A 21,425-nucleotide genomic window follows, 5' to 3' on the forward strand; every position below is an offset into this window, starting at 1 on the left:
GAATAATTGTTATGTTATAGAACTCAATGCTTCTGTTTAGTGACAATTTTTATACCTCCAAAATAAACTCTGTACCCATTATTAGTCATGGCTCTTGTCCCAGACCCTGGCAACTTTTCATCTGGTTTAGATTTTGATGACTATATATACTGATAAACTATTTATTTACAGAAGCAAGACAGGCAAAACAACTCAAATGTCCACTAACAGAGGAAGTGTATCCACATGTGAAAGTATTGTGTGGCTCTCACAACATGAAGCCATGTGGCTGGAAAGACAGGTCAGTAGTTAAGAACACTTGTTTTGTAAGCACAGGAACCAGTGTTTAGATCCCAGCCCTACATAACATGCCTGGGATTCTGTGCACACAGTCCTGTAGCTTGTAGCACAGAGACCAGAGATGGGAGCGTGTTGTAAGTTCCTGGCTCCCGGTCTAGCCAATAAAGCTTGAGCTTCAGGTTCAGGGCAAGGTCCTGCCTCAGAGGAGTTGATAGAGGACACTCTCGGCCCTCTTCTGGCTATCTTGCAAGAGCAACAGGCAATGAGTTCACTCCCAACACTTGCAAATACACCACACACATACGCGCGCGCACACACATACAGACACATACACACACACACACTACCTCACCATGGTCCTAATTAGTTAGTGATATTCCTTCATCCCTTTCAGGCATGGCTGTCATGCTGGGGTTAAATTACACCTTCGTGTCAGAGTTCATCCTCATTGGCTTCTCCACCTTCCCTCATCTTCAGCTGATGTTCTTCCTGCTGTTCCTGCTCATGTACCTCTTCACGCTGCTAGGCAACCTGCTCATCATGGCCACCATCTGGAGCGAGCACAGTCTCCACACACCCATGTACCTCTTCCTGTGTGCCCTCTCCATCTCCGAGATCTTCTACACCTTCGCCATCATCCCACGCATGCTGGCTGACCTGCTCTCCGCTCTCCACTCCATCGCCTTTCTGGCCTGCGCCAGCCAGATGTTCTTCTCCTTCACCTTTGGCTTCACCCACTCCTTTCTGCTCACCGTCATGGGCTATGACCGCTATGTGGCCATCTGTCACCCACTGAGATACAACGTGCTCATGAGCCCCCGAGGCTGTGCCTGCCTGGTTGCCTGGTCCTGGGTTGGTGGGTCATTCATGGGGACAGCGGTGACAACAGCCATTTTCAATCTCACATTCTGTGGACCCAATGAGATCCACCATTTTGCTTGCCATGTTCCACCTCTGTTGAAGCTGGCATGTGGAGAGAATGTACTGGAGGTGGCAAAGGGTATAGGGATGGTGTGCATCACAGCCCTCCTGGGATGCTTCCTCCTCATCCTCCTCTCTTACGCCTTCATTGTGGCTACCATCTTGAAGATACCATCAGCTGAGGGTCGGCACAAGGCTTTCTCTACGTGTGCGTCCCACCTCACCGTGGTGGTTGTACATTATGGTTTTGCCTCTGTCATCTACCTCAAGCCCAAGGGTCCCAAGTCTCTGGAAGGGGATACTCTGATGGGTATCACCTATACAGTCCTCACCCCTTTCCTTAGTCCCATCATCTTCAGCCTCAGGAACAAGGAGCTAAAGAATGCTATGAAGAAGGTCTTTCTAAGCAAACTCTATCCAGAGAAAATTTAATAACATGTAAGAAAATTCTTAAGAATAACTAAATGGATTTACTGAATTTTACTGTTTCAGACAGTACTTTATCACTATCTGCTTACTTAGGATACTTTCATGTTGGTGAAACTTTTGTAGTCATATATAAGTCTACATGAAAGCTTTAATATCTGGGACTTATTTGAAGATGGAAATAAATGTGAGACAATACAGAGAAAAATCATATTTGACCATTCCAATATGCTACAGGCAATACTATTATTACTCAACTTGTCTTAAATATTTCTCAGGTGGACTCAAGCCTCACAATATTGAATGAACCATAGTGGTGGTTTTAGGTATTTATTGTGAGAACACTTATCACCCTCTGCCTCCAAAACTCCAGTCATCTGGTATTCCCAACAACAAATACCCACAATCCAACAAGAAATGGAAGACTTCCTGATATATTTTTCTTGTGATACTAGGTAGTCATAACCTGTAAGCTTACTAAATGTTGGGTCCAGCATGGCTTTGTTAGGGACAGAATAATGTGTTTCCTGCCCCTGGGTCAGGGCCAGGGACATTGGTCTTCTTGAGTATCAATGGCTGCTATGGGCTTAAGGCTTGTTTGTATAATGTACATATTTTACATTTTTCCTTTAAGGAATGTCCTCTCTGTTAATGTTAATGACTTCATGAGGATCAGACAGCATAAGTCTAGGAGAAGAAGGTTGTGGCTAGTGTTTTTGCAACTAGCCACTGTTTGGTAACTATTGAGACCTTTAGGACAGCCCTTAAGGCTTTGGAAAAGAACACTAAAACCATAAATTGGAAAATATACAGGTTCTCAACTATGCAAAAAATGATGAAATACAAATTATATGAGGGGTTTCATGAATCTAAAACAACAGAGGTATCTACACTATGAGTTAACTTGTCAGAATAGTAGGAAGGAGATAAAGAGATTTAGGGAGTGGTGATTACAGGAGTTCACACCCAGCGGAAGTTTTTTGTTATGCTTACAAAGACAGACAAATCCCTGAGTGTAGGATTAGCCTAGAACAGAGGTAAAGCTTAGGCCCAGATGCAGTAGAAATGGTAATTTCAGGGCAAGGACAGCAGCCACCCAGCTAGTTTAACATCTGTGCTTAACAGAGGCAGGCAGATCTCTCAATTCTTTTGCAATGTTAAAAGACAATGTGTGCTTGCTGTTTCCTAGGAATTAAGGGACTGAGGTCATCAGATGTTAATTTATAGATTGATCAAAAGGAAACCTGAATTGAATTACTAGATTGATAATCAGCAAGAGATGAACTATACATTTTTTTTTAATAGCAAGGGAACCATGGTTCTGCTTAGAGAACCATGTCAAGCATATAATATTTCCACAGATGGTCAGAGGAAGCAGAACCGAGAGAAAGCAGGCTAGAAAGCTGTCTTGAGTGGAGTATAGGCTACCATCTTGGACCCATGATTTCATTTCAAGTTGTTTTGCTGCTCCCAGATTCTTCTTCCTCAAAGTCCCTCTCCACGCTGAGGCTAGTCCTTGGCAACTAAAGATGAGCCAGGCAGTGGTCATTCATGCTTTTAATTCCAGAACTCAGGAGGCAGAGGCAGGTGAATTCAAGGTTAGCCTGGCCTACAGAGCAAGTTCTAGGACAACCAGGGATACACAGAAAAACCCTGTCTCAAAAAAACCCATAAGTTGACCAAAGACTACCCTTTACAGAGGAAGACTACCCATGTTTTAGAATTGCCAAGATGTATACAATAGAAGTTAGAAAGAGTGATAAGAATTACTGGGAAAATGACTCAGTGGGTAAAGTGCTTGCTATATGCAGGTGCAGGACCTCAATTTGGATTCTAATGGTCACATTGGAAAAAAAAAAAAAAGAAAAGGCCAGGCTTGGCAGAGTGCAACTCTCAACCTCAGTGCTCACAGAGGGGAGGTGGGACCGGAAGCTCCCTGGTGCTCACTGGCTAGGTAGTCTGACTCAACTACTGAAGACTAAATATACACACAGATACAGATTAATAATTGGGCTGGGGAGATGGCTCAGTTGGTAAGTGTTTGCTGTACCAGCATGAGGACCCAACCCGAGTTATATCACTAGTGTCTACATAAATTCGGAGCATAGCTGTGTGTGATTGTAATCTCATCACTGCGGAGGAACAGACAGGAGGATCTGTGGAGCTTGCTGGTCAGTCCGTTTAGCTAAAGCAGGGAGTCGTAGGTTCAGTGAGATACTCTGTCTCTGCGGAGAAATACACAGAAGGAGGAGGAGAGATGGAGGGGTGCAGAGGGAGGGAGAAGGCCAGGTAAGCAGAGGTAGGGGCAGAAACAGGAAAAGAGTAATAAGCAGATTCTCAGAATAAATCAAGAAAATCTTGTGTGAATCTTGAATACCTATGAGCAGACATAGATTTGTGTATTGTTGTTTCAAATAAAGTTCCTATTGTGAGATCTTGTCTGTTAAGCATACAGGGACCAGCAGGTAGCTCTGCTGAACCAAAACTGCAGGATCCAGGATGCTTACTAGTTTCTCCACAAAGAGGGACTTCGGGATGATATTTTAATTTGTTAAAACAGACATTTTCGTATATGGGTCAAATTTCAAAACCTTACACATCACTGCTTCTAAAGTATGAATCCGGTCTTTCTCTACTATTGGAGCAAAGTTGGAGGCAGGTGGAACAGGGTCACCTGAAACCTGGAAACGTGAACAAGTCTCTTTGCAGAATATGTGATGTACGTCCTGCTTCTGATTTTTCATTCTTTCTCCTGATCAGACACTGCATTGTTATTGACTCTCAAAGCAGGAACAGGACAAATAGAATCTGCCATTGGAAGCATGAAACAGTCGGTCAAACTGTTCCTCCAAAGATGTAAGATGTGTTAAAGAGCAGAAAATATCAGTCCACATGGGTCTTTTCTGACTACACATCTTTTTTTTTTAAATTCAGCATATTTCATGCAATATTCTTACAGGTTTTATGGGAACCAATTCCAGAGAAACTGCTTATTCTTCACAATCTGTAGTCCAACGTCTCAGTGTTTAGCAGCACAGATGGACATTTGCAGCCCACGATCCGTGGTCACATGTATCGTTGGAACACTAACGAAAGATCTCAAAGCAGAGCCCTTCATGATTATAAGTAAGATTTTATTTCTGAGGAATTTTGTCAGTATCTCCTATGACTTGAGCTAAGAGGTTTCACTTCCTCAAGAACAGAGGCATGTACAAGAATGTAAGTCAGATGCTTCAATTTCTTCTCTTCTCCTTTGTAGTTTTGATGTTATTATCCGACTAGTTCATTCATGTGCATAATGCATCTCAATATTATCTGCTCCTAATTTCCCCCTCTCATTCTTCTTTGACTCAGCCCAACATGTCCCCTCTCTCTCTTCCTTCTGCTTCAGTTCTTTTCGGTAAGTCATTGAGTCATTACTGCCACCTGTCAGAGTATTGATTAATCTGGTTGGCTTGACCTTGTGCTGGTAACTCTAGCTTTAGTGAGTTCATGTGTACAGCAACTGTATCATGTTCAGAAGACAGCATTTCATACAACTCCTCTACATTCATCTTTCATCTGCCCCCTGAGCTTTCGAGGGGAGGACAGGTGACATACATGCCCTGCGTAATGCTGAGCATGCAAACGTTACTGATTATCAATAGTTTGACCAGTTATGAGTTATTACAGAAACTGTTGGAAAAATTAGTTCTCTAGCCAAGGTTGAGAGAAGCATGTATACAGCACAAATAGAAGCAGTTTGGCAATTTGTCCATTTATCAGAACAACAGTAACAAGTTCCTTCCTGCAATGACTTACGATCTTCTGAGTTTTTCATTTTCTAAACCAAAGTCTCACATGGTTCATCTGTACTGTTATCTGTGTAAGCAGGCACTGTGGATAATGGATGACTGTCCAATATGACTTGGGCAACGGATGCCTCAGGAAGCAATTTGTAATTGCTTAGGGTACAAGTGTTGTAAGATCAGAATATTTGCTTGCTTTGCCCCTCCTTCAGAGTACCAGAACGATGCTTGTAATATATGATCATTTGTCCCATAATACTGAACAATTCAGAATGTTGGCTTGTGAATTCACTATGAGAATCTTCATTGCCCTTCAAAAACATGGAAAATCCATACTTGAGTCATGCTGATTTGACTTAAATATTGCCTATGAAAGAGATTCCCCCATTTCATCAGATCATTTCCTTACATACACATTCCAAATCTGTGTAAAAAGAGACTGTTCACACTACTGGCATTTATAAGTTAAAATGATGGATAAATTCATTAATAAAGGACTATTGTATAAATATTGGTCCAGTTTATACAGTAGAGCAAATGTAACCATGTAAACAATTTCAGTTTTTACTGCATTGAAATTCCTCCCTCCTTGGTTGTCTCATCAGATATAGCTTTATATCATCTATATCAGATATAGTTTTACATCATCTACATAGGGATTCTTACCCTTTTCAACTTCTTTTTGAGCATAGTCTTTTTTTTCAAAATTTTTGTTTTGTTTTGCTTTTTTACCATTTAACTTTGTGTGGCTGGTTTTTATTATGAAGTTCTCTAATTTATAAGGATGTTGAGCTTGTTTAATAATTATTGAACACTGACATATATCTTACATAAATTGCTTTAAGTTTTAAATGCTTTTCTTCTTGGTCTTTCATTTTTTCTTTCCTTTCCTTTCCTTTCCTTTCCTTTCCTTTCCTTTCCTTTCCTTTCCTTTCCTTTCCTTTCCCACACTGACTACAGTTTTCCTTCTCTTATCTTTTCCTAGTTCCTCTTCCCTCTCCTTCTCCTGGCATTCACTCCTCAAGATCTTTTCTGTAAAAGGCAGGCCTTCCATGAGTATTAATCGAACATGGCATATCAAGTTGTCCTAAGACTAAGGACCTCCTCTCCCATTGAGGCTAGATAAGACAGTCCAGTAGATGGAAAGTGTCCCAAAGTTAGGCAACAGAGTCAGAGACAGTCCCTGTTCTCTCTGTTAGGAGTCTCACAAGAAGACCAAGCTACATAACTGTAACATAGGTGAGGAGGCTCTCTGGTTGGCACTTCAGTCTCTGTGAGCCACTATGTGCCCTGTTATTTCATTCTGTGGTTTCTCTTGTATCCTTGACCTCTCTGGCTCCTACACTCCTTCCTCCCCCTCTTCCATAGGGTTCCCCAAGCCCAACCTAATGTTCAGCTGTGTTTCTCTGCATCTGTTTCCATCTCTGCAACTGGTGCTGGGTGAATTGACAATTGGGCTAGGTGCCCAAGTCTACAAGTCTAGCAGAATAATATTAGGCATCATTTTATTCATCATCTTCTTGGTCTTCTTCGTTTTGCTCTTGTTCTTGTTCTTCTTGTTCTTCTTGCTCTTCTTGCTCTTCTTGTTCATGTCCTGTTCTTCTTGTTCTTCTTCTTGTTCTTCTTGTTCTTGTCTTTGTTCTTGTTCTTCTTGATTTTGTTCTTGTTCTTGTTCTTCTTGTTCTTGTTCTTCTTGTTCTTCTTGTTCTTGTTCTTCTTGTTCTTGTTCTTCTTGTTCTTGTTCTTCTTGTTCTTCTTGTTCTTGTTCTTCTTGTTCTTCTTGTTCTTCTTGTTCTTCTTGTTCTTGTTCTTCTTGTTCTTGTTCTTCTTGTTCTTGTTCTTGTTCTTCTTGTTCTTCTTGTTCTTCTTGTTCTTGTTCTTCTTGTTCTTCTTGTTCTTCTTCTTCTTGTTCTTCTTCTTGTTCTTCTTGTTCTTCTTGTTCTTCTTCTTCTTCTTCTTCTTCTTCTTCTTCTTCTTCTTCTTCTTCTTCTTCTTCTTCTTCTTCTTCTTCTTCTTCTTCTTCTTCTTCTTCTTCTTCTTCTTCTTCTTCTTCCTCTTATTCTTGTTGTCTTCTTGTTGTTCTTCTTGATCATTTTGCTCTTGTTCTTGTCTTCTCATTGTTCTTCATCTTGTTCTTTTTTCTCCCTCCTCCTCCTCCTTTTTCTAGTTCTTCTTGTTCTCCTTTTCCTGCTTCCTCCTCCTCTCCTTCTGTTGTCAATCATGTTTGGTTCTATCCTAGGTCTCTGGGCTATCCAGCCTCTTGTTCCTTGCCTTCCAGACAGTGTCAGTAGTTGATCTCTCATGGCATGGATTTTTCAAGTTGGACCAGTCACTGGTTGACTACTCCCACAATTTCTTTGCCACCTTTATCCTAGCACATTGTTTAGGTCAAATTTAGCAAAAATTGTAGGTCAAAGGTTTTATGCCCCAATCATACTGAAATATAGAAGACGGCTAGTTGAGGCTCCATACTCTCCATTACTAGGAGAAATTCTGTTTTTGTTTGTTAATTTTTTTTTAATGTATGAGGCATGCTTGCACATCTGCACATTTTGGCATTTATGCATGTATATGTGTGTGAGTACATCTGTAGGTGCCATGTTGACACTGGGAAATATTCTCAATCACTCTTCCAAGTTGTTTACTGAGGAAGCGGTGCCCATTTAGACCTAAAGCTGCCTGATAGTGCTGGCCTCACTTGTCATCTTGCTCTGCTAGAATTAATGTAGGCTACCACCCTCATCAAAAATTTATGTGGGTTTCTGGAGGTCAAACTTCAGTTCTCATGCTTTTATGGCTAATTTTTTAATAGCTCAGCTGTCTCCTTAGACTCTTAAATTTCCTTATTATTGTCCCCACCTCCTATTACATCTGAGAAAACATAAATCTTTGTGTTACATACCATCCTTCTGCAAATCAAGATTGCATTTCTTTTTAAAGTGTGTCCACAAGGCTTCACTATTTAAAGCTTTCTGAGAGCATATGAGAGCCCTTTCCTAGCCACACTCCGCTCAGCAGCAGATCCTGTTAGGCACTCTTTCTCTTGGTATTTACCTTCTTCTATGTTCATATTGTCATGTGGCTTCTCAATGTTTGCTAGATATGGCTTATCAGTGAACTATTGAGGTGTACAGGGACTTGTTTATGTGGTCCATTGTTTATGACACCACATGATAGGCTCCCAAATATTTGTTGAATGATTTGGAACACTAAGAAAACAACTCTAACCATGAGGAAGAGGTTTTTTTTTGTTTTTGTTGTTGTTCATTCAATTGAAAACATTCTCCAGGATTGTTATAACTGTGTAGCAAATGTATAGAAATGGGTTTTCTCATTCTGTGCATGAGCCTGCCCTATAAGAAGTACCTGCCTCCTAAAACAGTTACAAGAACACAGTGAGGCAATGTCTGTGGGTGCCATTGCACAGTGCTTAGCACACACGCTCAAAAATAGTACTTAGGATTTTTGTCATACTGCAAGTTTTATGTAAATTTGCATAAGACCAATGTGAGACAAGGCACTGTTCAGTTGAAGAACAGAAACTTTAACAGGTTGGAGAGATGGCTCAGCAGATAAGAGCACTGACTGTTCTTCTGAAGATCCCGAGTTCAAATCCCAGGAACCACATGGTGGTTCACAACCATCCACAAAGGAATCTAACATCCTCTGGTGCATCTGAAGACAGGTATAGTGTATTTAGATATAATAATAAATACATCTAAAAAATCTTTAATAGTTATGCTCATGTTAGTGACTTTATATTTATTGTTTATTTGATGTTTTTACATTGTACTATGGTTTTCAGAACAGCTTACATATTTCAAAATTATTTATACAGCCAAAAGAAATATAGAGAATCAATTTAGGATGTGGCTTGTAAGAGAATAACAAAGAGTGAGACCGAATGTTTTGCTTGATATTTAAAATTACTGTATCAATTTTGAAGAAAGACGATGACCTCATAATTTACTCTTTTCCTGAGATGAATGCTTTTCAAAATCATTACAGCCAATGAACCAGAATCTTACCCTCACCTAATGTCTGTGCCACCCTCCAAGCATAACCATTGTTCATTGAAACAGTTGATGAACGACTTCATGGATAGACCATCTTAATACACACACCATTTCTTAAATGAATGTAACCTGTTCCCTGTGGGCAAGGGCATTGGATCAATGTGGAAGGAAAGTAGAACCGTGTGTTGAAGGCCTTGGGTCTCTTTTTCCAAGCTGGCCTTATTCCCTGGCAATTAGTGTCAGCATGCTTAGCTCCAATTAGTTTGGTAAGGATTGTCTGAAAGCCTGGGGACCACCACGTCAACAGGCCCGTCTCTGTGCACCTACCCTTTAATTGTCTCTCTGGACTCAGCCTTGGGGAGACCAAAGAAACCACAGAGGGAACCATTAAGAAAGAAGAGCAAACAGTAAAGAATACAGGGCATGTGGGACTCCAAAAATTAGAAGCTGATTAACAGAAATGAGGACAGGGCTCTTTGATATTGGTGGGAATGGCTAATGTTAGTAGTCAGAGTAAGAGGCTATCTACTCTCCTACAGTATGTGGGTTGTCATTCTAAAACTCTTAGGTGTTTACGGTCCCTTCTTTTTTCATTTGCTCATATTTTGTCACTAGAAAACTAATGATGGCCTTTAGTTTTAGTCTGTGGAGAAAAAAAGAAATGCAAGCATTTGTTATATTTGGGGGAAGGTTAGCAGGAGAGATAGTCATCAAAAGCACTCAACCTAAAGAGACACCAATAATTCCAATAACCAACACAAATAATATTTTTCACTCAATATTTTATTCATTTAAAAATTATATTTATGTATATAGATGTATGTACAGCTTGATAATCTGATGCCTGTAAGATCAAAATTAATGTTTTGATGACAGTTTCATATGTTCTAGATGATCCTCAGATTTGATCTATAGTTGAGGATGTTCTTGAACTCATGATCTTCTTATTCCCACTTCCCAAATGCTGAAATTATAAGCATGTGCCACTACATCCATTTCAAATGTAACTTTAAAGTCCATGCAAACAAGTATATCAACGTTTTACATGAAGAAGGAATAGCATGCTTCCCTTCCTTGTCTCCCTCACCCTGACTAGGTCTAGAAATATGACATGTATTCAGTAAACTTTTTGGCTGTTTCAAATTTACACAGCAACTAATGCCAACTAAAGCAAAGAATACAGTTTGTTTCAAATAAAAATATTTTAAGTGTGTGTATGTGTGTGTGTGTGTGTGTGCAAAGGTGCATGTATGCATGATACAAAGCAACTAGCAGAAGTTGGTTTTCCTCCATGGCCTGGGTCCAGGGCTAAAACACAGTTCATCAGGCTTGGCACCAAGTGTCTTTACTAGCTGAGCCATCTCATTGACCCAAGGTTTATTTTTCCTTCATATTTAATTGATATTTAGCCAATTAAATAGCTAGTTGGCTTTGTATCTAATGACCATGGGAAACCATAGTGATGTTTCTAGGTACTAGCCATGCATGGTGGTGCACAACTTTAATTCCAGCACTAGTGAGGCAGAGGCAGGAGAATTTCTGAGTTTGAAGCTAGCTTGATTTATAGGGTGGGTTCCAGGACATCCAGGGCTATATTAAGAAACCTTGTCTCAAAAACAAACAAACAAACAAACAAACCATAACCAAACCAAAGCAACCAAACAAAACCCATCAGTCCTCTTTGCTGTTAGCCACTTTTCCAGAGGAACATTAATTGAGCTTCAGGACTTTCCTCATCTGTGACAATTCTCCACATTGATGAGGAGAGCTTGGCATCAGAAAACTTTCATGTTTTATAGGGAAAACAAAAAAAAAATGGTCCTCTCTCAAGTACTGTGACTAAACACCCTACAATTTCCAATATAATCAAAGAACTTGAATTCAAATTTTAAAAGCATTTATTTATTATTTGAAGGGGTAGGGGTTGAGGAGAGGTGCATATGTGCACCCATGCCATGCCACATATGTAGAGATCAGAAAAACAATTTATGGTAGTAGATTCTCTTCTTCCACTCCGTGAGTCTCATGGATTAAACAGGCTCAACAACCAAGTACTTTTTACTTCTAATCCATCTCTCTGGCCCAAAAATCTGCCTTTAGAAGAAGGCATGACTATTTTAGGATAAATAATTTGGCATAGCTTAAGCATTCCTAATATGAAAGCTCAAAATGTGAAATGTCCCATGGTTCTACGAGTGGAAAATTCCACATTTGAGTGTGATGGATCACACAGACCAAATACAATTACAATAGAACTATTGCATGAAGCTGCATTAAATGCATAGGATGTTTATAAAACATAAATAAATTTTGTGTTTACATTTGGGTCCTATGCCCAAGATATTTCTCTCTCTCACTATATATATATATATATATATATATATATATATATATATATATATATATATATATATATAGTGTGTGTGTGTGTGTGTGTGTGTGTGTTCTACGATCAAAAAATGTCTGAAACATTGCTGGTTCTATACACTTGGATAACAAAAACTTTTCCTATATTTAGTCATAATGTTCTTTTCTATATTAATACATCTATTACCTCCTCCTTAAAACATGATAGCCAGCTTGTTTACATTTACAATGCACCCCTCCCAAGTCTTACACATTAAATGCTTCTTTCCAAGCCATATCAGGAGTAGGTTCCTTCATTTTGGACTCACTTAGTTGATGCATTCCAGATTTTGTCTCTTGTTCCCCATGAACCTTCCATTCCCAGCCTAGAAAATCCTGGCTTCCCTGACTCATCACCCATGGGAAAGATGCTTCTAAGACTCAATACCAACTTAGAGAATAAGTTCCATTCTAACTTTGTCGCTGACTAGGTAAACTTTCACTAACTGACTTTATAGCTCAGTTTGCTCATCTTCAAAACTGGACTAATCACACTGCCTCCTCTGTACAGTAAAACAACTCGCATGTTTTCACTTGCTTTGCTTAAGACCCCTAATTGCTTATCAGGAAAATGTAATCAAAACCCCAATAAGGATGGGACTATAGCCCAGTAGTAGAATGCCTGCTTCGCAAATGCTGCGTGCAAATTGTAATTAAAACAAAGGTGCTAGGACAATGTCTTGGTGGGTGAAGGTGTTGGCCATGGAAGGTAGGGTGCAGTACGTACTGAGTTTGAACCCAGTAAAATGGAAGAGAGAACTGACTCCACAGAGTCCACTTCATGGTTCATCCACATACATACACACAATAACATAAAATTTAAAAATTGTAAATAAAATAAAATTCAGGAAAATATAGCAGAGTAAATATAATCAGAAATCAGGAAACCATGGAGAATTGTCAGGGATGCAGAGAAATCAGAAGCCTCATACTCAGGTGGCAGAAATATAAAATGAGGTAGTTACTTTGGAAGACACTATAGCACCTCCTCAAAAATATTAACCATAAATTTACTTTATCACCCATAAATTCCATGTCAACACACACACACACACACACACACGAAGCTATGAAGGCATATATTCACACAAAAACTTGTGCATGAACATTTATAGCAGCATAATTCACAATAGCCCAAAAGGTGAAGACTATGCAAATGTCCATCAATTTTTGGGTGAACGTAGACCACCAAACAGTGGGGCAACAGCGTGTGTCTATGAAAAGCAATAAAGCACTAACCCACACTACAATGTGAAAGAATCCTGAAGGCATGAGGGAGTCGCCATAAAAGAATACATATTATGTGGTTTTATCAACATAAAGCACCTCAAAGAAACAAATCCACAGACACAGTGTATTAATGGCCATGAGAGAATGAGTGAAAAAGAGCAATGGTTGAAGGTTAAAAGTTTCTTCCGGGTGGTTCAATCAGAAAAGTGATTGTCTCTCAAGGTTGAAGACCTGAGTTCGATCGTATTTACCGTAAGCGGTGGTATGCACTTGTAATTCCAACCCTGGTAAGGCTGAAATAGGATGATCCCTGGAACACACAGGCCAGCAAGCCCACCCTACTTGGTGAATCGATTCCGTGAGAGATCCTGTCTCATGAATAAAAGGTAGACAGTTATGTCACGTAGTGGTGGCGCATGCCTTTAATCCCCGCACTTAGGATGCAGGGGCAGGCAGATCTCTGAGGTTCAAGTCAGTCTGTCTAGAGAGTGAGTTACAGAAAAGCTAATACTACACAGAGAAACCTTGTCTTGAAAAACCAAAAGGAGAAGAAAAAGGAGGATGGGAGTGGGGAGAGAGGAGAAGAGAAGGGAGAGGGGAAAGGGGAAAGGAAATGAAAGAAAAGGAAAAGAAAAGAAAGGTAGGTAGTGCTCCTGGTGAGCTATACTCCTCTGGGTTCATACATACACACACACCAGCACATACACAAACACACAAAAGGCCTCTCTGTGCCCCTCCCTACTCTTTAAGACAGAGCCTCACTATGTAGACCTGGTGTGCCTTTACCTCACAGTATCATCGAGGCTGGGCGTATTCTTGTTATCCTTCAGTCTACCAAGTGCTGAGATTATATTTGTACACTCAGCTAGGATTCAGAGGAGGGGGTTAGATGAGCTTTAAAAATTAAGTTCTAAAGTGTCAGATGCTGATTGTATGAATGGTAAAATGGTGAATTACATGGTGTGTTAAGTTTGGGAGTATGACACAAGGGGAAGCAGGAGGATAGGAGGGGAAGGGAACAAAGAGAAAAGGAAAGGAGAGGAGAAGAGGTTATATAGAAAAAGAGAAACAGAATGGAAGAACAAGGGAGAAGAGCAAGGACATTTTCCCTACTACATTCCCAGTCAAGCCATTCTCTTTAGGAGTTCTGCAGAAATAATTTGTTGAGGAAAGCTTTCTTCATGGTTACTTTCAGCTCCTTGTTCCTGAGGCTGAAGATGATGGGACTAAGGAAAGGGGTGAGGACTGTGTAGGTGATACCCATCAGAGTATCCCCTTCCAGAGACTTGGGACCCTTAGGCTTGAGGTAGATGACAGAGGCAAAACCATAATGTACAACCACCACGGTGAGGTGGGACGCACATGTAGAGAAAGCCTTGTGCCGACCCTCAGCTGATGGTATCTTCAAGATGGTAGCCACAATGAAGACATAAGAGAGGAGGATGAGGAGGAAGCATCCCAGGAGGGCTGTGATGCACACCATCCCTATACCCTTTGCCACCGCCAGTACATTCTCTCCACATGCCAACTTCAACAGAGGTGGAACATGGCAGAAGAAATGGTGGATCTCATTGGGTCCACAGAATGTGAGATTGAAAATGGCTGTTGTCACCGCTGTTCCCATGAACGACCCACCAACCCAGGACCAGACAACCAGGCAGGCACAGCCTCGGGGGCTCATGAGCACGTTGTATCTCAGTGGGTGACAGATGGCCACATAGCGGTCATAGCCCATGACGGTGAGCAGAAAGGAGTGGGTGAAGCCAAAGGTGAAGGAGAAGAACATCTGGCTGGCGCAGGCCAGAAAGGCGATGGAGTGGAGAGCGGAGAGCAGGTCAGCCAGCATGCGTGGGATGATGGCGAAGGTGTAGAAGATCTCGGAGATGGAGAGGGCACACAGGAAGAGGTACATGGGTGTGTGGAGACTGTGCTCGCTCCAGATGGTGACCATGATGAGCAGGTTGCCTAGCAACGTGAAGAGGTACATGAGCAGGAACAGCAGGAAGAACATCAGCTGAAGATGAGGGAAGGTGGAGAAGCCAATGAGGATGAACTCTGACACGAAGGTGTAATTTAGCCCGAGCACGACAGCCATGCCTGAAAGGGATGAAGGAATATCACTAACTAATTAGGACCATGGTGAGGTAGTGTGTGTGTGTGTGTGTGTGTGTGTGTGTGCCTGTGTTGTTCTTAGAAGGATATCTGAGAGGCTTCTTTAACTGTCTCAAACGTGATTAGTCTACCTAACTCTAAAGATGTATTTTTACAGTTGTGTTCACAGGTAATTATTTCCACGTCTCCCCACCACACACCAAAATCTTTGACTACTCTAGTGCATTATGTAAAATGAGGTAATATTTGCATAATCTATGCAGATTCCCTCCAGACTTTGAATTATGTGTAGATAACTTAAAATATCTAAATACAATGTACATATCATATAATTGTTATATTGAATCATGTAAACAACAATAATAATAAGGGGCTAGGGAGAGAAGTCAGTTGTTAAAGATTGTTTGCCATGTAAACCTATGGATCTGGGTTAAGTTCTATAACCCACATTTAAAGAGCTGTGTTTAATAGGTTACACTTACAATCAATCTCTGGGCTAAGCACTGGGAAGGTGGAGGAAAGGAAGATTCCTGGGTATCACTAATCATCCAGTATAACCTTGTCAGTAAGCAGACACACACACACACACACACACACACACACACACACACACACACACATGCATGCAAACACACATACAATTGCAAATGCCTATGGAACTGAAAAGAGTGTGTTTGATCCCTGGAACTGGAGTCACAAACAGTTGTGTATGTCACACTCGGCATGCATGCTAGGGACTAAACCTGATTTCGTAAGAAACTGTCTCGAAACAGTTGAAAGTGATAGAGGACAGCTGATATCCTCCCCTGGTCTCAGCACCTGCACATACATATGCACATACACTAGAGTCACATACATCACACTCATATTACATGCACGCACAAATAAGAGAGAGAAGAAGAAATTGAGAGGCAACTATTCAGAAATAAATGAGATACAAGAACATTGAAAGGACCTTAACAGGGAAAGCAACAAAATTTAAGACACACAATTTGTTTAAAAGTATTTTTATATGATAATAGCCATGTAGCACTATTAAGATTATGTGTCATGCTCTGAAGACACGGTAGGTGAGGTTCAGAAGGCCCCAAGTTTGAATCCCAGCACACACATTGGGCTGCTCACAAGGAGTTCCAGGACATCTGACTCCTCTGGCTTCTGCAGTCATGTACACACACCCATACTATAATTAAAAATAAAATAAAATTTAAAAATACAAGGAAAAGAATTTCTGCTTGTGATTTTTTGGGAGATGACAAGAACAAAGCTAGTTAAAGAATAAATAGTAAAAACAAAATCAGTTTCTATTCAAAACAGCAACAAAATTGATCAAATAGACATTGGTTTAATATAGGTCATCAAAGTCCTCCGTGGAGATCAGTTACCCCTCCCAGGGTCAGAAAGCAGGTCATTTAAATAAGTTGATGATATCGAGGGGCTATAGTAGAAAAAGATGTTAATTCCTCCAGCTGTGAGCTAAAAATGTACTCTCAAAATTGCAGCTGGAGTTTTTTTGACTGTGAAAAATTAGCAAAACCAAACTTCCATAACAGAGAAGAGATCCATGAATAATTAAGTAAACTTTGAAAATGATGAAGAGAAGAAGCAGGAGGGCAAGTCCCCTCAGGACACCGAGTCAGATGAGTAAGCCTTTCAAATAACGCACTAGCGATTAGAGCAATAGCAAACAGACGATACTTCAAAATGGAGGCATCAGCTACTGAGAAGTACAAAGATATCTTCCTTATAGCACAAATTCATAGCCAAAAAAAGTAATTTTTAGGGGATGCTGTGGGGAAAGTTTCTTTCTATAGAGATGACAGTGAAGCTGCCCTCCCTGTGAGATCATAATCAGAGAGGATAGGGAACATTGAGAGAGCTGTAAAGATGGCTTGTTGGCTAAAGGCATTTGCTGCCAAGCCTGAGATCTGAGTACAATCCTCAGGACCCCTCAGGACACTCCCTCAGGAGGAAACCAACTCCCACAAGTTGTCCTCTGACCTCCTTGCACATTTGAAGAACACACACAGAGGATATAAACAATACACTAAAACTTCAAATATTAGTATTAAAGATAAAGGCATAGTGACTCAAAGAAATGTCTTTATAGTCAAGAAAGGACTTCTTTTAAAACTAAACACTAGAAAACAAAAGCCCCATCTGAGCATGGTGCCACTGAGCCTTCCAATCGGCATTAGATCCTAGTAGGACAGAACTGATGCTTGCAAGTTGTTCTCTGACTTCCACACACTCCTGCACACATGCACACACATGCAGAGGCATACCTGCTCGTACACACACACACACACACACACACACACACAGAGAGAGAGAGAGAGAGGGGGGGGGGCACATATGAGCACACACACATTGACGCACACAAATGTAGAAAAGTTTTAAAATGTCATTTATCATTTGGTGGAATGAAATGAACTCAAAAGCCTGCATTTCAGGTTTCATGAGAATTTCTAGGTAGATTATTTTTATGCGTGCATATATGTGTCTCTGTCATTGGCTAATAAAGCAACTGTTTTGAGAAGAGATTTTCAAATGCTCACTATGCAAAAAGGTTTACTCCAAAATTACAACGTTGAGTCTACCAGGCAAAGAGGATGTTTGCAAAATGTGACTTCTGGGCCAAGATTAGAACCCTGGAAAATGAACAGTTTAGCTTTACTCGAGGAAAGGCCGTCCACAAAGGAAAGAAGCACTTAGGAAGCACCAGAAACCTTTCCAGTTGAGCTCACCCCTAGCACTACAGACTACTCTCTGCTTTAAAATTTTATTTTTGTATGCACTTATTTACACTCCAAATGTTGTTCCCTCTGCAGTCCTACATCCCCAGAATCTCTCCTCCACCCTCCCCTGTTCTCTATCCTTCCCACCCATTAGCTGCCATTTCTGAACCTCACTTCCTGCGTGTCTGTTCTTGTGTCCCACCTCTTCTCGTTTTCCCTAATTCCCCCCACCCTGTCTTTTTCTCACAGTTCAGATAATTCTCAGAGTTGACTACAGGTTGTGGAATCATACAGATGTATGGTTCCAGTCACAGATTTTACTTGAGTATTCTGATAACCAAATACATGACCTCATTGGATCCCTGAGCAGGGTGCTAAGGCGGGTGCTCAGCATAAAGCCTGCCAGCTGTCATTGCTAGAATCACCATCATCTATTCCTATAGAAACACCATCATCTGTTCCTATAGAATCACCATCACCTATTCCTATAGAATCACCATCACCTATTCCTATAGAATCACCATCACCTATTCCTATAGAATCACCATCATCTATTCCTATAGAATCAGCATCATCTGTTCCTATAGAATCACCATCATCTATTCCCATAGAATCACCATCATCACCTATTCCTATAGAATCACCATCATCTGTTCCTATAGAATCACCATCATCTATTCCCATAGAATCACCATCACCTATTCCTATAGAATCACCATCATCTATTCCTCTAGAAGCACCATCATCTATTCCTATTGATTCACCACCATCTGTTCCTATTGCTGATTGATCTCTATCAGCCAACTGTCTGTCACTCACATGCTAGGTGACCCATGAGGGCACACGACATTTCAGGATCTCACCCCCACTCCAGGCTAATTATTCCTCTGCTTCTGCATGCTTCCCAACACGCAGCACTCACAGGCTCTACAAGTCCTGTTCCTAAATGTGTATATTTCACTAAAAATTACAGAAAACCATGTCTGGCTCCTTTCTTTCTGGTGTATGCACCATAAACCAAAAATCTACAATTTTTTAGAACAACTTCTTCACAAGATTCTCCAAGAGGGCTGCTTCTTTATGTCACCTACAGAAAACTGCATCTATGGAAAAAAAAGAAAGGCTGTTTTCACAGACACAGAACCCAGGCGGAGCACTACCTCCCCTCCCTTTCCAAGGGGAACATCACAAAAACCTATCTCTCTGTCTGCCTGTGCATCTGTGCCATAGACCTAAAGCTGTGACACAAAGTACAAAAGTGGAAAAAGTTGGAATTTTGGGGAAGGGTGGAACCAGGAAAGGGGACAACATTTGAAATGTAAATAAAGAATATATCTAATAAAAAATTTAAAATAGTGGAAAACGTTAAGCAGAGGACAACATCCTGGGTCCAAAGCACACATTGTGGGTTATACCCCATAAACAGTGAGAAGTGGAGACAACGCTTAACTCTGCACACACCCACTGGGAACTTTGAGGATACCTGGTGCTTATCTGAGAGGTCAGTAAATGAAGGACAAATAGCAGATACACATCTGAGGAGGTTATTTTGACTGAGCCATGTCTTCTGGAGGTACATGTCTACCTGTAATCACACACTGTGACTTTATTTGGAAATAGGGTCTTTGCAGGTTTAACCAAGGTGGGGATCTTGAGATAAGTTCTTCCTAGATTAAAATGTGATTTATATAGAGAGACTGGCATCCTTATAAGAAAAGTAGGGGCTAGTAAGATGGTCTAGCAGGTTAATGTGCTGGCTGCCAAACTTGGACCCAAGTTTGCCCTCTAGGACTCACATGGTAGATGAGAGATGGGAAGCAACTCTCATACGTTATCCTCTGATTTCTGCGCCTTGTGGCACGTGCATACCTATACTCATTCTATGCCTACATTCACAATAAATAAATTGATGGCTTTTAAAAATTAAAAAACAGTAGAAATCAAATAAAAAGAGGCTATAAAGATAAAGGCAAGGATCCTTGAAGCTAGAAAGCTTCTACAAGCTAGAAAACACAAGGAGTCTCCTTCAGTGTCTTCAGAGAATGTGTGGCCCTGTGATACTTTGATATTGGGTTCTTAGTTTTCATTGCTATAAGAGTTAATTTCTGTTGTTTTAAGCCACCATGTTTATAATAATTTGCTATGGCAGTGATGAGATTCTAATAGAGGAGCAACACACACACACACACACACACACACACACACACATGCACATCAACATGGTGACACAAACTCACAGTACAGATACTTTTTATTGCCCTGTCTCAGAAATGTCCTCCCTTCCATCCAGCATAAAAATACTTCTCACCCAAGAACAGACCTTGGAAGTCAAGGCTAGCATGCAACGGGGAAGAGATGAGAGAGAACTAGATTGAATGGGCCACTGAGAATCAGGACAGGCCCTTGCAGCTAGAAACAGGTCCTGTCAGCAGACAAACCACGCTATATTCTCCCACCTCCCTCTTTGGTCCCAGAATTCAAGGCTTCTCTGTGCTTTATCTCTGTCTTTTACTGTTCAGTCTCCACAGCACTTGGCCTGTTTCCCCTGGAAAGAAAGGGCTCCACTTACCTTAGTGGAGAACTTTGGGGCTGGTCTAGAGTGCAGTCTGTAGAGCCCTGTGTGTAGAACACTGGAGCTTTAATAAGAGGGGTAGGAGTTTTATCTCTGCAGGTGCCTTCCCAAGAGGAAGGTTCCCAGATGCCGCTGCACTGAGCTTACCTAGGGATGAGAGTTCATGGTCCTGTAAATCCAGGATGACTAGGGACCTAGAGATGTACCACTGCCATTCCTGTCAATAGATTATCTATCTGTCTGTCTGTCTGTCTATCTATCTATTCATCCATCATCCATCCATCCATCTATCTATCTATCTATCTATCTATCTATCTATCTATCTATCTATCTATCTATCTATCTATCATCTATCTGCCTATCATCTATCTACATCTACATATTAATATCTACTATTTTTCTTTCTTTTCCCTTTCTTTATACCTGCTTCCTTCTCTCTTTTTCCTTCCTTTATCCCCCCTTCCTCTCCCCTCTCCTCCGTTTCTTGGGCATACCTTTTCCTCCCATGTTCCTTCTATCTTGGGCATACCTTTTCCTCCCATGTTCTTTCTAATCATTCTTTGTCTGCTCTTCTGTCAGCTCTCAACTTAGGTTTCCATCTTTGGAAATCTCATCAAAGACATAGGGAGATGACTCAGTGGATAAGAGCACAGCTGTGTAATTATGAGGACCTGAGTTCAAATACCTTGCACTCACATAAAATATAGTCACAGTTGTGTGTGTTTGTAGTCATAGGGAAGCAGAGACTTAAAGACTGAAGGTTCTAAAGGTCACAGGTACAACACCAGGTTCTTTCGAGCCAGGGTGTTTAACTGAACCTGGTTTATTAAATATAATTAGGTAATATGCCAAAAGTCCTTCAGCTCCTGTCAGCATTTCCTTTCCTTGCTCCATTCCATCAATACTGGCTATGGTTGGGCGAGGCTTCTCCCAGTCT

General features: G+C 40.8%; 2 protein-coding genes across 2 annotated transcripts; one reads left to right on the plus strand and one right to left on the minus strand.

Annotated features, from left to right (window-relative positions):
* Window positions 1–675: 675 nt before the first annotated feature.
* On the plus strand, window positions 676–1,632 carry LOC127670405 (olfactory receptor 10H1). The gene has a single exon (XM_052164765.1). It carries the CDS (start codon window positions 676–678, stop codon window positions 1,630–1,632), a length of 957 nt encoding a protein of 318 aa, XP_052020725.1.
* A 12,572-nt stretch (window positions 1,633–14,204) lies between these two features.
* LOC127670404 (olfactory receptor 10H5-like) lies at window positions 14,205–15,161 on the minus strand. Its single transcript, XM_052164764.1, has one exon. It carries the CDS (start codon window positions 15,159–15,161, stop codon window positions 14,205–14,207), a length of 957 nt encoding a protein of 318 aa, XP_052020724.1.
* Between the last annotated feature and the right edge of the window lie 6,264 nt (window positions 15,162–21,425).

This window comes from Apodemus sylvaticus, chromosome 20 (genome assembly GCF_947179515.1).
Source record: "Apodemus sylvaticus chromosome 20, mApoSyl1.1, whole genome shotgun sequence".
NCBI lineage: Eukaryota > Metazoa > Chordata > Mammalia > Rodentia > Muridae > Apodemus > Apodemus sylvaticus.